This window comes from Plectrocnemia conspersa, unplaced genomic scaffold (assembly GCF_051122295.1).
Source record: "Plectrocnemia conspersa isolate PC_06_02 unplaced genomic scaffold, ASM5112229v1 ptg000005l, whole genome shotgun sequence".
Lineage (NCBI taxonomy): Eukaryota > Metazoa > Arthropoda > Insecta > Trichoptera > Polycentropodidae > Plectrocnemia > Plectrocnemia conspersa.
The window spans coordinates 17,828,799-17,849,124 of record NW_028277169.1 but is presented as its reverse complement, the minus strand read 5'-3'; the positions used below and the strand labels follow the sequence as shown (position 1 = coordinate 17,849,124).

General features: G+C 31.5%; 1 protein-coding gene across 1 annotated transcript in view; it reads left to right on the top strand.

Annotated features, from left to right (window-relative positions):
- Positions 1-3,621: 3,621 nt before the first annotated feature.
- The window catches only part of ds (dachsous cadherin-related 1), a 286,596-nt gene continuing 269,891 nt past the window's right edge, over positions 3,622-20,326 (top strand). Inside the window, exons 1-2 of the mRNA XM_088186423.1 lie at positions 3,622-3,737; positions 12,903-14,689. Coding sequence (XP_088042549.1) covers positions 12,926-14,689 — 1,764 coding nt within the window. The 5' untranslated portion in view covers positions 3,622-3,737; positions 12,903-12,925. The remainder of the gene's footprint in view (positions 3,738-12,902; positions 14,690-20,326) is intronic.

The following is a 20,326-nucleotide window of genomic DNA, read 5'->3' as shown; positions in this document are numbered from 1 at the left end:
TAGTTGGATCAAGAATTTTCCAGTAAAATTACTCGATCAAGCATTTTTAATTAAAAATAATATACTATTTTAAGTAAATTAAAATGGAATTAAATTATCAAGGAAACATCATTTTAAGCGAACAAGATTAAAACACATCTTTATATTAGGTTTATTGTCTGTCCGCTCGTTGAAGTCTATTGAAAATCTGCGTACAATGTCGTATGTTGTAAATAGCATTCATATAATGAAATCTACGTATTTTAAAACTTGTTTGTCATTCTATTAATTGATGTGACTTTTATTTTTTTAGATTTAAAAAAAATTCTTAGTTCATATATTTCAGATTTTTCACCGCAATATTTCGAAGCATACTTTTTAATCGTTATCTGTATAAAGAAAACTATGCTTTTCTTTACATAAACACCATACTAAAATTGCGAATAATTATTTTTAAAAACAGAATAAATTATATTTGCTCTTAATTCGTTGATCACTATACAACACATTCTACATAATAGAAAATGGCAATATAATAAAAGAGTCAAGAAATATTTATTACTTTTTGTTGTAATATGTGAGTGATATATTGTTTTGACCTGAGTACTGGGATGTTTATTTTTATATAAGGCACACTTATTTAGTTATAAATTAATATTATTGTGCAACATTTTTGAGTCCATATTTAGTTTGCGCAATTATCTAAATATGTTTTGCCTGCGTTCTAGGAGTGGATCGGCAATATTTTAGGTTTGGCGGCCAGAAAGCAAAATGTAAGTGAGCTTAAAAAAGGATAAAAACAAATTAACTCATTAAAATAAACACAGCAATAAAGTAGTATATTTAATGCTCTTAGTTTCTAGAGTCAAAGTGCCTTCCTTTGAAGCACCGCTATTACTTTTTTTCTTAAGTTTATAATTTTCATTTCTAATTCAATAACTCACTTAGTAACTAATTGTTTGCATATACTTCTAAAAATAGTAATGTAATGTTACAAATTTTTACTATAATTTGAAATAGCGCGCCTTGGGAACACATGGATTAAGTAAAGGAGATAAGAGTCGATAAAGTTTGGAAACCAATATATAAACAAAAATCATTTGCTTTGCTATTAAATTGGCTATTGATGTTACCCACAATGTGCTCAACACTCTCCAAAAGCCTGATATATGGTTATAATGCTGCAAAAATCATACGACTTTATTATTTCGCCATCGGTATATAAATTTATTTTATTAGTTAATAAATCAGCTACTCGTAAACTGAATTTAGCTCATTTTCCTTATTTTATTATTGCATAAAAAGCAATGTGATAAAAAATTCGAATATGATGCGGTCCCGAGACGATTTTACAAAATATTTTAATTTTAAAATATATTAACTCCTTCAGCTCTGAATACAATTAAAGCTTTGAAAAAATATTTCAGGTCTTATAAAAGTCTGTTAATGATAGTGTTTTGGCACAGAGTTTTAGCACGTACAAAGATTTTAACAGAAAATGTGGTTATACAAAGTGAAGGAATATCCTTATCAATTTTATTAAGATTTAGTGCAAGAGATGCAGCATTCACGTGACTCATGGGAAAGTATTTTTCAAAAAGCAAAATTAGTTGCTGATGTAATAGGAATGCAACCTCACAAACTAGAATATTTTAATGTTTCCGTATTTTTACCAGTACATATTATATTTTATCAAGAACGATATAAAAACGATGTATTACTGTGAAAGCAATAAATCTTTTCAATATTTATTAGAAGAATTGATACAAGAAGATTTTTTATTAAAAAACTATTTACATGGCAACCTTACTTTCTGAAAAATGCATAAACAAACTTTTTAATATAATATTTGTCAAAATCTGTCTCACCATAAAATTATTTTGCGCAATACCTGTTACTGTTTTTTCAGCAGAACGATCGTTCAGTAAACTGGGAAATTCATTAAAAACTTGGCAAAGAAGCTCAATGACCCAATAATGACTTAGCTCTTTTGCGTATCTAGAATGATTCACCAAACAAATTATTTTAGCTATGTTATAGAAAGGTTTGCTTCAATAAAATTAAGAAGGCACAATTTTAAATAATTGTTATGTATGTTGTATACATTAAATAAATTTTATTTATTTTTCATGTATCGTTTTTTAATAAATATATTGCTGACGGTTTCGCGTAATATTTTCATTTTGTTCTCGAGAATTTTTTTTCGTCTCCTTCTTTATGTACGTGATTTTTAATACTGATCAAGGAAACTGAGAATTCAGATCTTAAATACGGCTTTGAGAAGTTGAATACTTGTTTTTCTGGACTTGATTTAGTTCCCGTTTTTTTATAGGGTTGCGAAGTCAGTCTCGCTACTTAAAAACGTATTTTTAATCTGACTCTCAAAACATCATCATTTCACGATCTTTGAAAATGCATAAAAGTCATTCCTATTCATACCAAGCGTGAAAAATTGTGCAAAAAAACTATAGACCAGTCACAGTGTTGTCAGCTCTTGTTAAATTGTTTGAAATAATTATCCATAGATACGTCTTCAATCAAAAGTTTCGTTGGCAATAACAGCACGAGTTTCGTCCCGCTCGTTCTACTGTTATTAATCTTCTGTCTTACACAAACCTCTCGATGTGGGAATTCAAGTAAACGTCGTATATTTAGATTTTGAGAAGGTCTTCGACAGGGTTTGTCAAGAGTTATTAAGAAGCAAATTTTCGGACCTCGGAGGCTCGAATGATTTAACTCGGCTATTTTAGAGTTATTTGAGTGATTGTTAATACTATACAATTTATAACAATGGCTGCCGATGGTCTTAATTTAATTTAAATAAATAAATTGCTTTACCAAGTATCATTTTACTTTACTGAAAAATACATATTTACTGTAACATTTATAAGTCGCATGTAAATATGTAATGATAAGTAATGAAAAGTTGAAATCATATAATTTTACTAGCACGTGCCAGATAAATTATATTTTCACTGGTAAAAATATATAGCTTCCGGTGAAAATGTATTCCGATATGATTTCACTGAAATAAGATTAAAAAAATATATTTTAGGGATAGATTCGCGACTATCATTAAGATTCATGGTATTTAATTAAATGATATGCATTTTTCTGCCCAAATTCAAAGGGAGCAACTGTAACCAGTTGCCGTCCCCCTCAAATGACGTACTTGTGTACAATATGTTTCTAAATAATACTACAGGAAAAGAATTGTTCAGTTTCTGAGCAACTTCTAAAATTTTTCACCAGTTTTGAATTTACAGAAAAATTCCTTTTATTTGATTTTTTCCACCATTAATTCAACGGCCTATATTGAAGTAAAATTAGTGATGTACATTAAAATGATATTAATATGTACAAGATGAAATTACATTTTCATTGAAAGAAATATTTTTTCATTTTTCATTAGTTCAAAAATTCGATTGTTTGATAACGTTCTTTTGTTTAGTTCGCTTTTATTATTCCGGATATAAGTGCGTTTATAACCACGTGGTCGTACACGTAAAAAAGTCTAGAGTCAGCACGTAGATTTGAAAAGTTCCCGCGCGGGCTCAGCACCAGCACCGATGGAGGCTTGCGAGGGGAGGGGGTCGGCGGGGCCTCGGAACCTGTTTGGCGTCGTCGGCTCTCGGCATCCTCAGTCTCGCTGGGATGGTCGAGCGCGGCGACCGTTCGCCCCGGGCGCTCACTTTCGCGGCCCCGTGGCCCCTTCTCCGCTAGAAGGACCGGCTGCCCGAAGGAAGCGTATCGCCAAGGTACACACCGTCAACTTGTCTTCTCGCATCTTCGTTCCGGGAGCCCCCAGAAGGGGCTCCGGGTCTCAGCGTCCCGCGGTGCCGGGCACGTTGAACTCGCGAGTCGCGATCCTTTTACTATTCCGCGAGGAAAAACGCGCGCGCGTGTGATCGTGCCTATATTTACTGTGTGTATGTGTGTGCTGAAAATTTTCCGCGAGAAAGCACAGCGGAGCTTTTTCATACAGATATAGATGTGATGAATCAAATAGTGTTGTGCCACGGAATGTTGTGTGTCGGATGAGGCTCTGGAGAGCCACGGCCGAAATGTTGATGTTGTACAAAAACTACGTTAAATAAACTTCACTATACTTTTAAATGCGTCTAAATTGACTTTTAAAAACTTCAAAGTATAAAGTACAGCTTAATTTTTTTAAGGATTTAAAATGCCCCAGCGTTAAACTTATATTTTTAGCAAATAGCTAATGATTAGTAAAAATAATCTCGAAATAATTAGAGCTACTTTTAAATGCATTAATAATGATCTTTTGAAACATGTAAAATTATAAAACCACGATCAAGCAAAATAAATAAAAGCCTTAAAATATCCCAGTTTTAAATTGCTATTTAAGCGACTGCCAAATGCTTAGATAATAAATTTTATCTTGCACATATAACACTGATTAATTCTAAATGCGCTATTAATGATTTTTGGTAACTTACATTATTAGAAAAACGCCGTTAATTAAACTCTTGAGTCAGTATTATCAAAATCTTTAAAATTCCTTAATAGTAAATTTTTATTTAAGCAACTGCTAAATGCTTAGATAGTAAATTTTATCTTGCATAAATCAAATTAATTTAAGCTACTTCTAAATGTGCTATTAATGATTTTTGGAAATTTGCACAATAAGAAAACCGCCACTAATCAAATTTTTGACTCCTTAAAAAGCCTAATAGTAAATTTAATTTTGTAGAAAGCAAATTAATTTGGGCTAATAATGATTTTTAGAAACTTGCACAATTAGAATACTGCCACCAATCAAACTTTTGGGTCAGTATTATCATAGTCCTTAAAAAGCCCCTATAGTAAATTGTCATTTAAATAATTGCCAGATGATTTAATAGTAAATTTAATCTTATAAATAGAAAATGATTATAGGCTACTTTTAAATGCCATATTCATAAATTTTGGAGACTTGCACAATTACAAAACTACCACAAATAAAAATCACCTTTAAGTCAATATCATCCTCAAAATGCCTCAATACTAAATTTCTATTTAATCGATAGCCAATTGTTTAGATAGTAAATTTTAGTCAGTCTATTTTTTAATGCTTTATTAATGAATTTTTAAAATCTTTCACAATTATAAAAGCACCATCAATTAAAGTCACTTTAAAATCAGTATTAAAAAAGTTTTTAAAATTTCCAAATACTAAATTGCTTTTTAAACAACTGCCAAATGCTTAGATAGTAAAATTTATCTTTACAGAAGCAATCTGAGCTTCTTTTAAATATGTTATTAGTGATTTTTAGCAACTTGCACAATTAGAAAACCGCTACTAAATTGTTATTTAATCAATTGCCAAATGCTTAGAAAGTAAATTTAATCTTATACAGAGCAAATTAATTTGGACTACATTTAAATGTCCGTTTAATGAATCTTAAAAACTTGCACAGTTACAGAACCACCATCAATTAAAGCCACTCTTAAATCAGTAATCATACTATAAAAGTCATTAAAATACCCAAATACTAAATTTCTATTTAAACAATTGCCAAATGCTAAGATAGTAAATTTAATATTGTACAAAGCAAATTAATTTGAGCTACTTCTAAATACACTTTTAATGATTTTTAGAATCTTGCACAATTGGTATTCGACTTCCAATTAAAATCCCTATTGAGTCAGTATTATTATAGTTCATAAAATGCCCCTAAACATATTTTAAATGCGCGATTAACATGTTTTAGAAACTTTCACAATTATAAAACCACCACTACCCAAAATCCTTCTTAAAATAATATTATAAAAGTCTAGTACTAAATCACGACTGCCAAATCTTTTCTTTTATATGCGCCATTAATGAATTGGAAACTTTAAAATATAATACAATATTTGCGCCAATATTACATAATGCTTTTAAATTTATATTAAATATGTAGTAAATAGTGAACTTTATCTTCTGTATTAATTTTAGCAATTTTGGGGCAAAACTATAAAACTAACGATTAAATGTTACACATAGTTTGAGGCTATTTCTAAGTGCACAATCAATGATTTTCTCTGACGAAATGATAAGGTTTTCAAACTTTATGATACGCAAAGATAAAGGCAGACAATCTCAGTACTCTTATTATGTAACGGATATTAAAGCAATAATATCTTTTCATTACTATTTTTTGCCGATTAAAATCAGTGCAATAAAGCTATATAAACGTATTAAAATGTTTAGTATGCTACTAATTAAACTTATGTAATAACACAGACTTCAATTGCATTAATAAAATGATACAGAATCACAGGTCAATAAATTACTGTTAAAAATAATAAAGAATCACGTAATGATTAGATAGTTAGATTTTAAGCTAAAATTTTTAAATAATTAAAAAAACGTTATGAAAGGATTTTTTTTAAATGAGGCACAATAACTGAACTTTTAGTTAAGTTCAGTTTTGGCAGCATTAAATGATTACGAATATGAATTTTATGACTCATACATAAATTGTAAATAATATTTATTATTTAAAATATTATTATATTAATGAAAAATTCTGCTTAATGGTGTATGTAGTATATATTATTAATACTGTGTCGGTATTAAAATGTGAAAAATGAAATGACATGGTCTACGTTTAAATGAGCCTTTTATAAGATTTTATCTTACCTTGAAAGCCTTAATTGAGAGTTGTGTTTATAATTAAATTTTGCCTTAAAGTAAAAGCTAAAAGCTATTCGTCGAGGACCATTTAAGTATTAATGTTATTATGTTATTGATTGATATGTTAACCTAGAGGGTTATTCTATTAATTGCTACCATAAAAAATAGTTAAATTTTTGCGCCAAATATTCAACTTTGAAAATATGAAGAATAGTAGGATTTAATTATGATTAAAAAAATATGGCAGTATTCGTCAAATTGCAAATAATATACGAATGCATATTTTATGTAGACAAAGGGAAAAAAGTTTGAGAAATACTTTATTGCCTGTTAAATATTCTTCTCAATCGAATACGAAATGAATCAAACTAGTTATTTATCCTTGAGTGAACTTAGTTTGTAAAGCCTTTCTGAAGTATTTTTTCTCACGGGAATTGAGAATATTCAGCATTAAAATAATATTGAAAATTGTGGAATTCTTTTATAAATTATGGACAACATGAATAAATATTTAATTTCAGTTAATATCTATATGTATATATGATTAAAATATAAATAATTTGTAAAAAACACATCAACGTATCTAATTACTTCTTAATGTTAGTATAAATGCATAAATATTTAGATATTGCCATAAACGACATTTCATGTGTATTATAAATAAATTTTCACCTTTGCATTCCGGTTGATTCGAGCGTGGGTTGCCCATATACATATATTGATACATTTTTACGCATACATTACATTACATTGTATTTTATAAGGTTATTTAAATAATATATGATTTATGATGTCCAATATTTGGGATATATTATACAATATAACCTTACAAATAAAATACAATTGGATTGCATCGAAAGCGGTCGCGTTTAACGAGATAAAGATTGTTCATTATTTTCATCGGTGAACAAGAGAAAAAAAAACACTAAGCCGGTCCTGTGTCGCTCTTTATTATGCGCGTATCGAAAAATAGTTAAGGTGAAAAGGCAGGTAAGAAATAATGGGCTCGGCTTATTTTTGTTTCGGGACCAAAACGGGGTTTGTCTTAGGTCATTATTTTCTGGGTGCCCGTTTTAAAAATGTTCAACGCGGATCCCTTTTTTTTTGGCTAAGCGCACACAACTTACGGACATCCTCTATGTGTGTATGTGAATAATATAATGGAAATGTGTATGTGTAGTAGGTGTATCTGGCCCGCTCCATAAATACGTCTAATAACCGCTTGGGAGATTACCTGTCCCAGGTAATTTGAAATCCTTCAAAACGACAGGTCGACGCGTATATCCATACGTTTTGCTTTTGTGTGTTTGTTGTACAAACTATACAAGTTTTCATAGATGTTAATGAACATTCTTTCGGTTAGTTAGTAATTTGTACAATGTATGTATAAGAATACCAGATTAGTATTGGTGCGGATGCTTTGTTTCGAGTTAATTGAACACATAATTTAACACCAATCGAAATCGACGTTAAATCGATATTAATATTTATTGAATACGCAGTTTATTATAATTTTAATTTATGTGTGTGAAAGTGCGTAACCATAAAATGCAACGCGACCCACGCTCATGTCCACAGGAATGCAAACAGTTATTGAAAGTGGTTTAAATGTTATAAACGAATATTGTGTGTGACGATGGCGAAATTTTTAGATGGTATAATATCAATATTAATATATTGTTAATTAGTCACTTTTTAAACAATTCGTCAGAAAAAATGCAATTATTAATTGTAGAAATAGTACTTCATCTGAATTTAATACGTTGTAAAAAAATTAATTAAAAGCAAAAGTTCAAATATGTATGTACATATGTATAAGTCATTTTTTGAATATTTAGTATTGCTTGTAATTATTTTTATTGCTTATTTTTATAAAGGGTTAATAGTCGAAATCAAGATTTTACTGACCATTGGTCAAAGAGTTACTGATTAAAAAAACTTTATAGGGGCAAGTAAAGACGGATTTGCAATAGTGCATTTATTGTGTTAGTAATTTATTAAAATCATCAGTTTTTTAATACATAAATGGTAATGGTAGTTACATTTTAAATAGTAAATTATATTTTACTTAAATGTTCTAATCGATGATATGTGTTTACATATTTTAAAATCGTTTCGTATTAATAAAATTAAAATATTTTATGCAAAATATCATAGAATCTTTATATTGAAAAATAAATAAGTTTTATTTATGTAGTATATACAAATGTTTCTGACCGTTAATCAAAAAGTTACTGATTAATAATTCTTAAAAAGAAAAATATTTTAAATTAACGTTAATTTTTATACGAAATATTTAAAAAAAAAGTATTTTTTTTATTTAATACCAATACAAAAAACTGATAATATTACAATTTTAATTATATGATGCTTGTGATAAAAATTATTTATTATATTTCCAAAACTCTTTAACCTATAATAAATTATATTTTTTTAATATATTTCGTTATATATAATATAATAATGCTTTTATTAAGAAAATTATTATGTATACAATTATTTTTTCGCATTATTGTAAGCCATTAATTATTAAATTTAAATGCAGTAAATAAGAAGAAGTAAAATTTGTGTAAGAAATGATATGGAAGTAATTTAATATTAACTATAATATATACGTAGTAAATTATATGTTTTATTTTTAATTTGATATGTTATTAAATATCTTAAAAAAATCATAATAGTTGATTTAGTGAAACAACAGTAAATTTAAGAATTATAGTAACCATTTAAATCAGAAAAGACGATCGTTTTCTATAAATACAAATTTATTATATTTTTAAAACGTATACATATATCATCGTGGAATGCTATAATTATATGACAGACCGTTAATATTACATTTTTCCGTATAAATTTGATATTCTTTAATAACGTATCAAAATATTTAAATCGATTAATATATCTGATCGATTCAACATAACGAGAAATTAATATTCAATAGTAATTTAATATTCAATAATTTATTTGTGTTTTTTACTACACACATAGAGCGCGGTGTGTCATTTACATTATTATATTCGACGAAAGTTTTGTTCGGGAGATAAAATCTCGAATAAAAAAAATAGAATGTAAAAACTTAATTTAATAAATAATAGTGAATAGCTTTGAGGATGACTCGTTTGCGTTAATTTAATTAACCGATTTCGCTTTTTATACAGTATTGTATCCGAGCGCGCGTAATAAATATGAAGAAATGTCTTTTTTCGAACATTTTAAAAATAATTTTCTGAACATATTCTAAAATTATTACATACGAACTGTTATGATCTATTGTGACCGCGGGCGACGCGTTTTGTGCAGTGTTTTCCAACTGTGCGATCGTAAATTTGAGTTTTTTCTTATTCGTCGTTATTACTGTGAATCGAAAACGGGAATGTGGATGGCATAGAATAAACGCGTATTGTGTATTAAAATATTCAGGACCAATTATCCGAGGGAAGGTGCGTTTATTATCGCGTGTACCTTTGCCGCATACTACCAGGATATCCAGCACTAAAAGCGGCGGCAAAGATCAAATGGAAACTGCAAATTGCGTCTAAACAACGGGCAGTATACTTTTATGGTTGACACTTTATGCATTTTTAGTTTCGGTGCGAGCGAGAGAAGAAATCGGTGAGCTGATGCACCTGCGGTTAAAATTAACAAATATCGCTTATTCGGCCAATTAAAATTTAACCGAATATTTAAGTATCCGATTGCAAGAATGAGCTTTTTCAAAAAATAATTGACGCGTCTAAAAATATCACGATTTTGATAAAGCATTTTTTTACTCAATGTAATATATGGAATGACCATTGCAAATGTGACACAATTATCCGGTACAAGTCGAACGGCAAATCTGCTAATAAGCAGGTAAAAGCCGTGGTACAGGTGTTCTGCGGCCTTTGTGTCATTCGTTACATTGAACGGAGATAAAAAAACGAATTTTGTCAGACAACGATAGTCTTCGCTATCTGTTTTATATATCTGCGGTTTATTTGTGGACCTTTCTGGTTATTCTTTACTCCTAATTGACTGGCTTTATGTGAGTTTAACACAACTCACCATTGGCCTTTCAGTGGCATTTTATTATATACTATGTGTAATATTTATTTATTTTATTATTTCTGAGGCATCTTGTTAAAAATAATTATTTTTTGAGCCAGTGTTAGTAATATTCTGCAGCAGTTAACGTCAATTGTGCGTAAAACTTGATCTTGTCGATGGTTTCATACTTTATTTATGGGGTTCGTATGAAAAGTTAGCTAGACGTAATTACAGTCCTATTATAAATTCGATTCGCCTCCATATACATCATCTCAGGTGTACCTGAAAATGCATTTCATTTAACGTTGCACACGTGATAAATTAATCTTTACGTTTGACGCACAATAATGTCAATTAAGATTTTTAAAATTAAAATAATATATTATTCACAACAACTACAATATTATTTATCAAAAAATATTAGCTGTTATAATTTAATAATTTAAATCATATATTATTTATATGATATATTTATTAATAAATAAATTGTACTTTTTCAATAATAAAAAAATAGGGAAAATTACGTGTTATGAAAAAAAAAAGTTTTTATGTTTGATGATGGACGATATTACATAATATAAGTTATAGCTGAGTTTTTGCCTTTATATTGCAGAAAAAATATACTCTGAATTATAGTTTTTGTTAATGTGGAGTTCAATAAAATCAATAGTCGTCCATATATATTTTATCTGCAAGCGCATTTTTTCTTATTAATTAAAATATAATAATATTAACGCATAATGTTACTATTGAAACTAAATCGCTAAAATCTTGAACTTCTATAAATATATAAGTATATTATATGTATTTTTTGTAACCTATATATCACTTCATGCTTACCAGATTTTAAATTAATATTTTCATAAAAGGGTTATAAAATATCTTATTGAACATGACCGAGCGCAGGGCTTTAATGCATATTACACCATATAAAATAAAATAATGAGATGATACTATATATTTAAAATTAAATTAATTACGACAAAAATAGATTCTTCATTAAGTAATCCAATAAATCTCATTATGGTCAAATTATAATTGCTTGTTTCTACAAATGGGTCGAAACAGTGTGCGAAATTGCAATGTACATGTTTATTCTAAGGGCAATAAATTAGAGTTGAGCAAGTATAAAAGGACAATGCGTTATGCCTCTTAGTGCCTTAATTGTTAAGTTAGTCATATTTGCTTTAATAATATAAATATTCATTACAATACAAATAATATAAAATAGTGTCATATAAAAAACATTGTTGTGATACATTTTGTATTTAAAAAATTTGTATTTTAGCTATTATTAGAATTATTAAACACGTGAAAGTATCAATTAAACAAAATGATAAAATCGTTGGAAAGTATTTTTCATACTTCAGTATAATTTATCAAAAATCGTAGGGTCTAAGTGCAGTTTTATAAAAAATATTCATTCATTGTAATTCTCATTTTCTCGAGAAGTGAGAAATTGATCATAATTTCTTCATAATTTTCGTGAAATTTAGACATTTAAAAACACAATGCAATATAATGCATCCATTTGAAAACCAAATACAATCATATATTACAGTATATATTTTTGTATGTGGATTTTTAACTGATTTGTTATATTATTTATGCATATTGCATTTTTAATTCATTTCAAATTCTTATATAAGATAGTATGTATTATAATACTAAATAAAATATTTAATGCATGTTTAAATATTTATCTTAAGATATCTTCCTATTTTGTAAAAAAATATTTAGAGCATTTACATAAAAAAAAAATTTAACCGGCGAATGAATCATTGCTAGAGACTTAATAAAATAATCATTTTTCAGTCATGGGTTCTTGTAATATAATTTTTGTGTTGACATTTTGTTTCGACTTCCTTGAATATTCAAGGAAGTTGAAACGAATATATAATCTTTAACTCTTTCACAAAAACTACAAATAAAAAAATCACAATAATATTATGTTTATATTTATTCACAATAGGAGTTGACGCAGATTATTTATTTTATTGCCTTTTTATGGTGATTAACTTATTTTAACATTATAATTTTGTACAATATCATTATGGCAACGAAACACACAAGCCGTGCTACTTTGGCGCATTGTTTGATTTGATTACGTCTCGCGGATTAATTGCAACATTGTTTTTTTTTCTTAATTGCATCCGATATCGGCGTCACGTTCGCCCCGCAGCCGTGTACGCCTAGTTGTCGCGCGTGATTTTTTCCTAACGATCTAATTACTATCAGGTCATGGTTATATCGATTGTTTTTTTTGTGATTTCAGTGAAAAGACCTTGAAAATGCTATATGAACAGAAGAAAAGGTGATAGGACGATGGATGCGAGGCGGTGGTGGTGCATCCTGGTGGTGGCCGCGTGCGCTTGCGCAGGCGCGCGTGCAGAGCAAGTGCGCGAGCTGGAGGTGTCGGAGGGTGCCCCTCAGGGTACTCGAGTTGGATACATCGGAGACGGAGAGTACCAGATCCTCAGTGGACCACCATATCTCATTGTGCCAGTGCCCGGCAGTGCTGTAGATGCCGATTTAGCCATCGATCAGATGACTGGAGAAATTCGCACCAAAGTACCTCTGGACAGGGAAACCAGGGCTTCGTATTCCCTGGTGGCCATACCTCTGAGCGGCGAGAACGTCAGGGTGATAGTTCGCGTCCTGGATGAGAACGACAACGCTCCTACGTTTCCGTCGCCCGTCATGCACATAGAGTTTCCCGAAAATACGCCTAGGGAAGTGAAGCGGACTTTGAACCCCGCTAGAGATTTGGATCTAGGATCGTATAACACGCAAAGATACAATATAGTATCAGGGAATACTAAGAACGCATTTAAATTGTCTTCTCATCGGGCGAGGGATGGCGTTCTTTATTTGGATCTGCAAATCAATGGGATTTTAGACAGGGAGACGACTGACGCGTATAGTTTAGTGATCGAAGCGCTCGATGGAGGCAGCCCTCCGTTGAGAGGACGAATGACAGTGAATATAACGATTCAAGACGTAAACGACAACCAGCCGATCTTCAATCAGAGCAGTTATTCAGCCACAATACCTGAAAACGCCACAATAGGAACTAGCGTGTTGCAGGTGTTCGCCACCGATGCGGACGCCGGCGAAAATGGGCAAGTCAATTATTTCATCAACAGGAGACAGAGCGACAAGGCTGAAATGTTTAAGATAGACCAAGAAACCGGATTGATCTCTGTGAACAAAACGCTCGATTTTGAAACGAAGGAGTTGCACGAGCTGGTAGTGGTGGCAGTCGATCGCGGCAATCAGCCGCTGGAGACTACGGCGTTTGTGTCGATCAGAGTGACTGACGTGAACGACAATCAGCCCACGATCAACGTGATATTCTTGAGCGACGACGCTACCCCTAAAATTTCAGAGTCGGCGCAACCGGGAGAGTTCGTGGCGCGAATATCTGTGAACGACCCAGATTCTAAAACGGAGTACTCGAACGTGAACGTGACGCTTTCCGGCGGAGACGGTCGGTTCGGGCTGACGACTCGGGATAACATAATTTATTTAGTGATAGTTTCTTTGTCTTTGGATCGCGAAGTGCAACCTACTTATACGTTGAACGTAGTGGCTACGGATACAGGGTCTCCGCCGTTGCACGCGTCACGTACCATCAAATTGCAAGTGACGGATGTTAACGATAATGCTCCGGAGTTCACCAGAAGTGTTTATCATGCTAGCGTGCCCGAAGTGGCCGAGCCGGGGACTTCTGTCGTCAGGGTCGACGCTTTGGATAGAGACGAAGGAGCCAACTCTGTATTGTCTTACTCTTTGGAGGAGACTGCGGGCGCTGCTACCCGCTGGTTTGCGATCGATTCTAAAACAGGGTTGGTAACGACGAAAGCTCGGGTCGATTGCGAGACTGACGCTGCTCCCCGGCTCACAGTTTTAGCTCGCGATGGAGGTCGCCCTCCCCTATCGTCTTCGGCTACCATTCTAGTCACCATCCACGACGTCAACGACAACGAACCGATCTTCGATCAATCGTTCTACAACGTGTCAGTTCCAGAAAACGAGGCAAAAGGACGCTGTATTTTAAAGGTGAGTCAAAATTTATTCATTCAACTACCCATCATAACAGATCTTGACAAAATACAATGTTTTCATCTGCAAGCATAATACTTAATTACTAGTACTTTACTAAAAAGATTTTTCATGTTGTTCCCTTAGTCTTTGCGTTTTTTAAGATGCGGGTTAAATGAGCTAAAATAAAAACATATAATACTTTATTGAATTATATATTCTTCACATGTTAATTATATTTTACATCTGTTTCGAAAAATAATGTATTTTTGGAAGCAATAAATGTAGTTTTTTATATCAGTTTTTATAAAATACTTTTTTCACCTAAAAAACGTTGCAGAAATATAAATAGATTAAAGTCGTTTGGAGCAATGTCTGAAGAGTACGATGAGTGAAAAAGAGTTCCCAAGAAAATCGATTAATTTTTTTGTCGTCTTCTTGGATAGGTTAAGCACTGTTTTAGTGTAAAATTTTCGTTCTTTAATTTATAAAGAAAGGTTTTAATTCCTGGTCTAAGTCGCTTTTAAATCATTTAGCTGAGCACACTAGTGTCTGTATTAATTGTCTGCTCTATGAATGATGGCCTTCATATCCTAGCAAATGCATAGCATTATCTTAATTTAAAACTTTATTTTTATAGTATGTTTACAGGCTATATTAGAGTACTGAAAACTATTTGTAACAATTAGCACAAAGCAAATAATGTGCATTTATTGTTAATAGAAACAAGAGCTTGTGAGATTAAATACTATTTTTGATCTGAAACTCAGTTTGTACTAGTTACTTAGAAAAGCATATAAATTAGGTTTTCTTTCTAGAGTCTATACTATATTATTGAAATTCAAATATATATTTAAGTATTGACTTACATACTTTTATTTGAAAACAGGTGCTTTGATCTATAAATTTTCAGCTTAACATTCTGTAAAAATGTAATTCGTAAGTTTTTGGCAAAACAAACAAATCTTAGAAAAATGCAGTACAGAATAGAATATCCGGAAACTGGGAGCTTGCAAACCATACAAACTTTTGTTGAGGCTCGCGTGTGTGTACTCGTGAAAAAAATCGATTCATCATCCGAGTCAGGCAAAGCCGAATGCGAGTTCCTTCATTCTTGACCCGTAACGCCGTGATCTGTCAATCAAACAGTAACGGAAGTCTGCTTCGTACCGAGGGTAAGGTTCTTTTATATCGGCAATTGATTGGCATTATTCGGATCATGTTCGAATCCTATTCGTTCATATCAAAAATGATATGCAGCAGATCGCTACCAGTGACTATATTATGTATGTACATATGCACTCACTGATGCAAATCTGTGGGAATTTAAACACAATTTCACTTTTGGCATGTTCCCAGACAATATAAAACTGCCTCAGTCTTTTTATGCATCATAATTACAAAGCTTAGACCATTGTTTCATATCTTATATACGTAACTTGTGTTTCAATATAATACTGTGTTCACGTAGGCATTGTTGCAACTGCAGATGAAGAAAATCTGTACCGTAAGATGCATGTTTTATCTTATATGTCATATTACTTTTATAATGTAGTAATATGCTATTTTTTAAAAGATTAGGTATTTAAATCAACTAAATAATATAAATTTTAGAAAGCGATGCTGTTTCTATATTATATTACATTGTATTGAATGAGCTATAATTAAAATACTATTTTATTGTAAGCATATGTAAAAAAATCTTGATCTTAAGTCACTAAAAAAACGATTGTAGTCCAATTTATTACAGGTATTTTTACCTGAAAAATCCATAAGTATAATATCATGCATGAAGTTCAGCTTATGTGCTATATAAATAAAAATATGTGTATTTAAAAAAAGTTGAATTTTCAAAGGAAAAAAATATTAAAATCCATGATGCTCTAAGAATAATTAATTAAATAGTTATACTGAGCACAAAGTTATAACCCTTTTTGTATTCTAAAATATAAAAATGTAATTTGCGAACACTATGATCCGTGTAATCCAACAAAGGTATGAACGCATCCGTGTCGAATTAATCTATCCTTTAGCCACGTCAGATAACTTGTCCGTCCATTTGTATATATATAAATGTATGTATATGTGTGTATGTATATAATAGTAATCCCGCGCTAAAGAATGCGTCTAACGAGATGTTGGCTGTCGATAGACGAGCATCGATCCGCGATTGAGATAGATGACACCCACGCGAGATAGGCACGTGAAATTTGTACACGATTTATGCGTTCCCCCAGCCCTTCGGTTGAGCAATTTACAGCCTCCGGTTAGGGTCACACAGGGACACATATCCGCGTGTTTAATTTTCAATTTAGATTGTAATTTGCGATTTATTCGTCTCTCGGACCGGCCGGAGCCGAGCACAACCAAATTGCGCCAGAGTCGATATTTAATTTGTTGCTTCGCGCTTCGTCTCTTGGGGCGATGGGGAAAAAAGATGGATGTGTCGTGGAGCAAATGAAAATGCCAATCCCGAAGCGTTCGGGCCGACCGAGCGCTGATAAATTCTATTAAGGCCGCGGATCCACCTCCCGAGGCTCCTGGTCACAGCGACGTTGATGTTTTTATAAGTGCCATCAGATGGTGTGCCACTTTCTGGTGAACTCACACCAAAAATAATGAGACATGATCTTTGAATTGGGAAGATACTGGAATTTTAATCAAGAAACATATGCTACTTACACTCACAATACATCTCAAAAAGTTGATAACTTACAATCAATACAGAAAATGTACGAACTTCCATTGTTCATATGTCACATTAAACATATATTATAGATTATGATAAGCATTAATTAACGGTACACATTAGATGTATTTAGGGCTTGGTGCATATGTTGGCTTTCTGAATTTTTAGTATATTAAAAGATACGCTCGTTACCGAGCGTTCCCACTGCGACAGCGCCGACACGGTTTTATTGCTTTTGACGTGAATTTTTGCCTTCTGAGAAGTGATGCGCCCTCCTATTGAGCAAAATTCGGTTTAAATATACTTTGATCAGCTTTCTTATATTATAAGTCTATAGAAATATCGGTAAACATAGCTATCATATTTTTAAAACATAGTGTAAAATCGACACGCAGACAAACTATGGAGCAATATGTGAGATACGATGTCTGTCTGTACTTTTTTCCCCTGAAAGTTGACTTAGTTTGTATTTTAGACTTGCCATAATAAAAGTTCTAAAACTATAATTAGTTTTAGAACTTTCAATAGGTTAGGTTTGGGTTTGAACAGCAAATGAACGTTTCGCAACTGTCAAATTGAGCTTCATACACATTTAGCACCTATCAGTTAAATTATATTTTACTAGTAGAAATATACATATAATGGTGAAAATGTATTTGGACTTTATTAGTGAAAATATAACTTTACCAAAAAATACACATTCACTGAACATTTATACATTGGATATAAATAAATAATGATAAGTATGTGAATATATATATATTATTACATAGTATAGAAATATTAAAATTACATAATTGTACTAGCACTTGCCAGGTAATTTATATTTTCACTGATAAAAATATATATCTACTGGTGAAAATGTATTCCGATATGATTTTACTGAAATGACATATTTTAAAAAATATTTTCTGGATAGATTTGAGACTGTTTTTTCTAGATTTTTTTTTAGAAATAACCACTTCTGCTTCTTCCTAAGGTATTCGATCTGAAAATTCAGATCGAATACCTAAATTAACTGCTACTAATTTACATTTGTTGAATATTTCCTCTCATGTCCAATACTTTTAGGCGTTCTAAAAGCAATAAAGTCAACAATAATTTTAGCACAAACGGAGCCGCTTTAAAGAATACAATTTGTCCTTTTGAATACGAATGTTTAGTGTGAAAGTACTACCTAGAAAGTGGGTGCTTTTGAAGGCAATGTTCCGCTGTTTTTATTAAATCAATAAAATTAAATACATCAGTACATACATCTCAATCAACTGTAGTTTAATTCAGATTCTTTATTTGAGAACATATGCTTCCAGAGTCGGGCCCCGCAATGAAAATGGGCCCCGGAAATTTGTCCCCTCTCCCCCCCCCCCCCTCTCGACAGGCTTGAGTATACTGACGGAGTTGAGGACTTTGAGAATGAAATTAAAAAAAGCTAATATAGAAATCCGACTGTACTTTCTTAAGAATTTTCAAGTAGTCCGCATATAATAAAAAAATAAGTGATTCATTGAACAATATAAGCAGTAGTAGACCCAAGTTAGATCCCTGCGGTACTCCATTAGAGATATTATATTGTTCTGAAAATGAGTCCATATTTCATGAACTGATATATATCGGTTAAGTAATTTAATAATAACTTCGTAAGACTTTGTGAGTAATTAACTTTGTCAAACGTCTTTTCAAAATATGTGTTTGTAACATCCACTTATACACCAGAGTCCAATAATTTCGAAACAAAGTATGAAAAAAAAACACTAGGTCAGTGACACATTGTTGTTCAATTTTGAAGTTCGGGATTTGTGATTTTTATTTTACTATCGATAATTACTGATTATGTAATTAAAATAAAATCGAGATAGCTGTTACAGGGACATTTATAGATTGTAAGCTGTAATAATACTAAATAAATAATATAATATATGTCTCACTACTTACTTAGTAGTTGTTGATTGTCGCTAAAGTCAATTGTTCAGTATCGGTTAATTATATGTTAATTTAAAGCAGTTAATCTTTTCGCAATACAAAGAAAACAATCGGCATTTAATGGTGATTTTAATCGTGTCCAGTGCGCATTTAATTGACTAAAAACTCCTTTGAGCGATGTTGAAATTCAATATTGCGCCTATATAGTCAAGTGTTTATGATCCGACGCATTACGTATATATGAAAAGATTTAGGGTAATTGCGCTGGCTTTAGATTCGACATAGTTTTATGATGATGGTAAAAAAATTCAATCCACATGCATGCACTAACACACACGCGTTTAATTATAATAGGCTCAACAATAAAGTCATATATACATCAAGTTTTACGAGCATTCCAGCTTGTTAGGCCCGAAGAGGCACAGAAGCTATACACTACACCTACTTTTGCTTACTGGAGAAAGCAGAGTGCGACACCTCGCTTCGCTGCACGATCGCTCATTTCAAATATCAGATAAACGCAGATTGATATTATCGTTACCTTGCCATGATATCGTGTTTTGATTTCACCGGACACGATTCGCTTATCTCGCTCCTTTGCTAACCGAACTCATTGTAGGTTAATTAGAATAAGTGTAAGTACACACTACTTCTTGTCTTGTATAAGTAATTAACACGGTACGTGATTTGCCAATTCTATTCCTGCATTGAAGCAACGTAAATAAACAATGTTTGATATTTATTTTTCAATATTTTTCTTAACTTTTTCTTTCCCTTTTAAAACAGTTTTCACTTTAAGTTAAGTCATGCATATAGGGTGGCTAATTGATCTGAACAATACCGTGTTTTATGAGATGTGATTTCACATCGGTGCATAATGAGCATTCATGCAACAATAATCTATTTTATTGGAATATATTTTCATTTAAATAATTATTAATGTTCGATTTATCTATTGTGTTATTCGGAAGATAGTTCGGCAAACTTTTGTCATCGAAAGTGCATTACAGTAAACTTTTATATTCATTCGCTGATTCATGATTTGT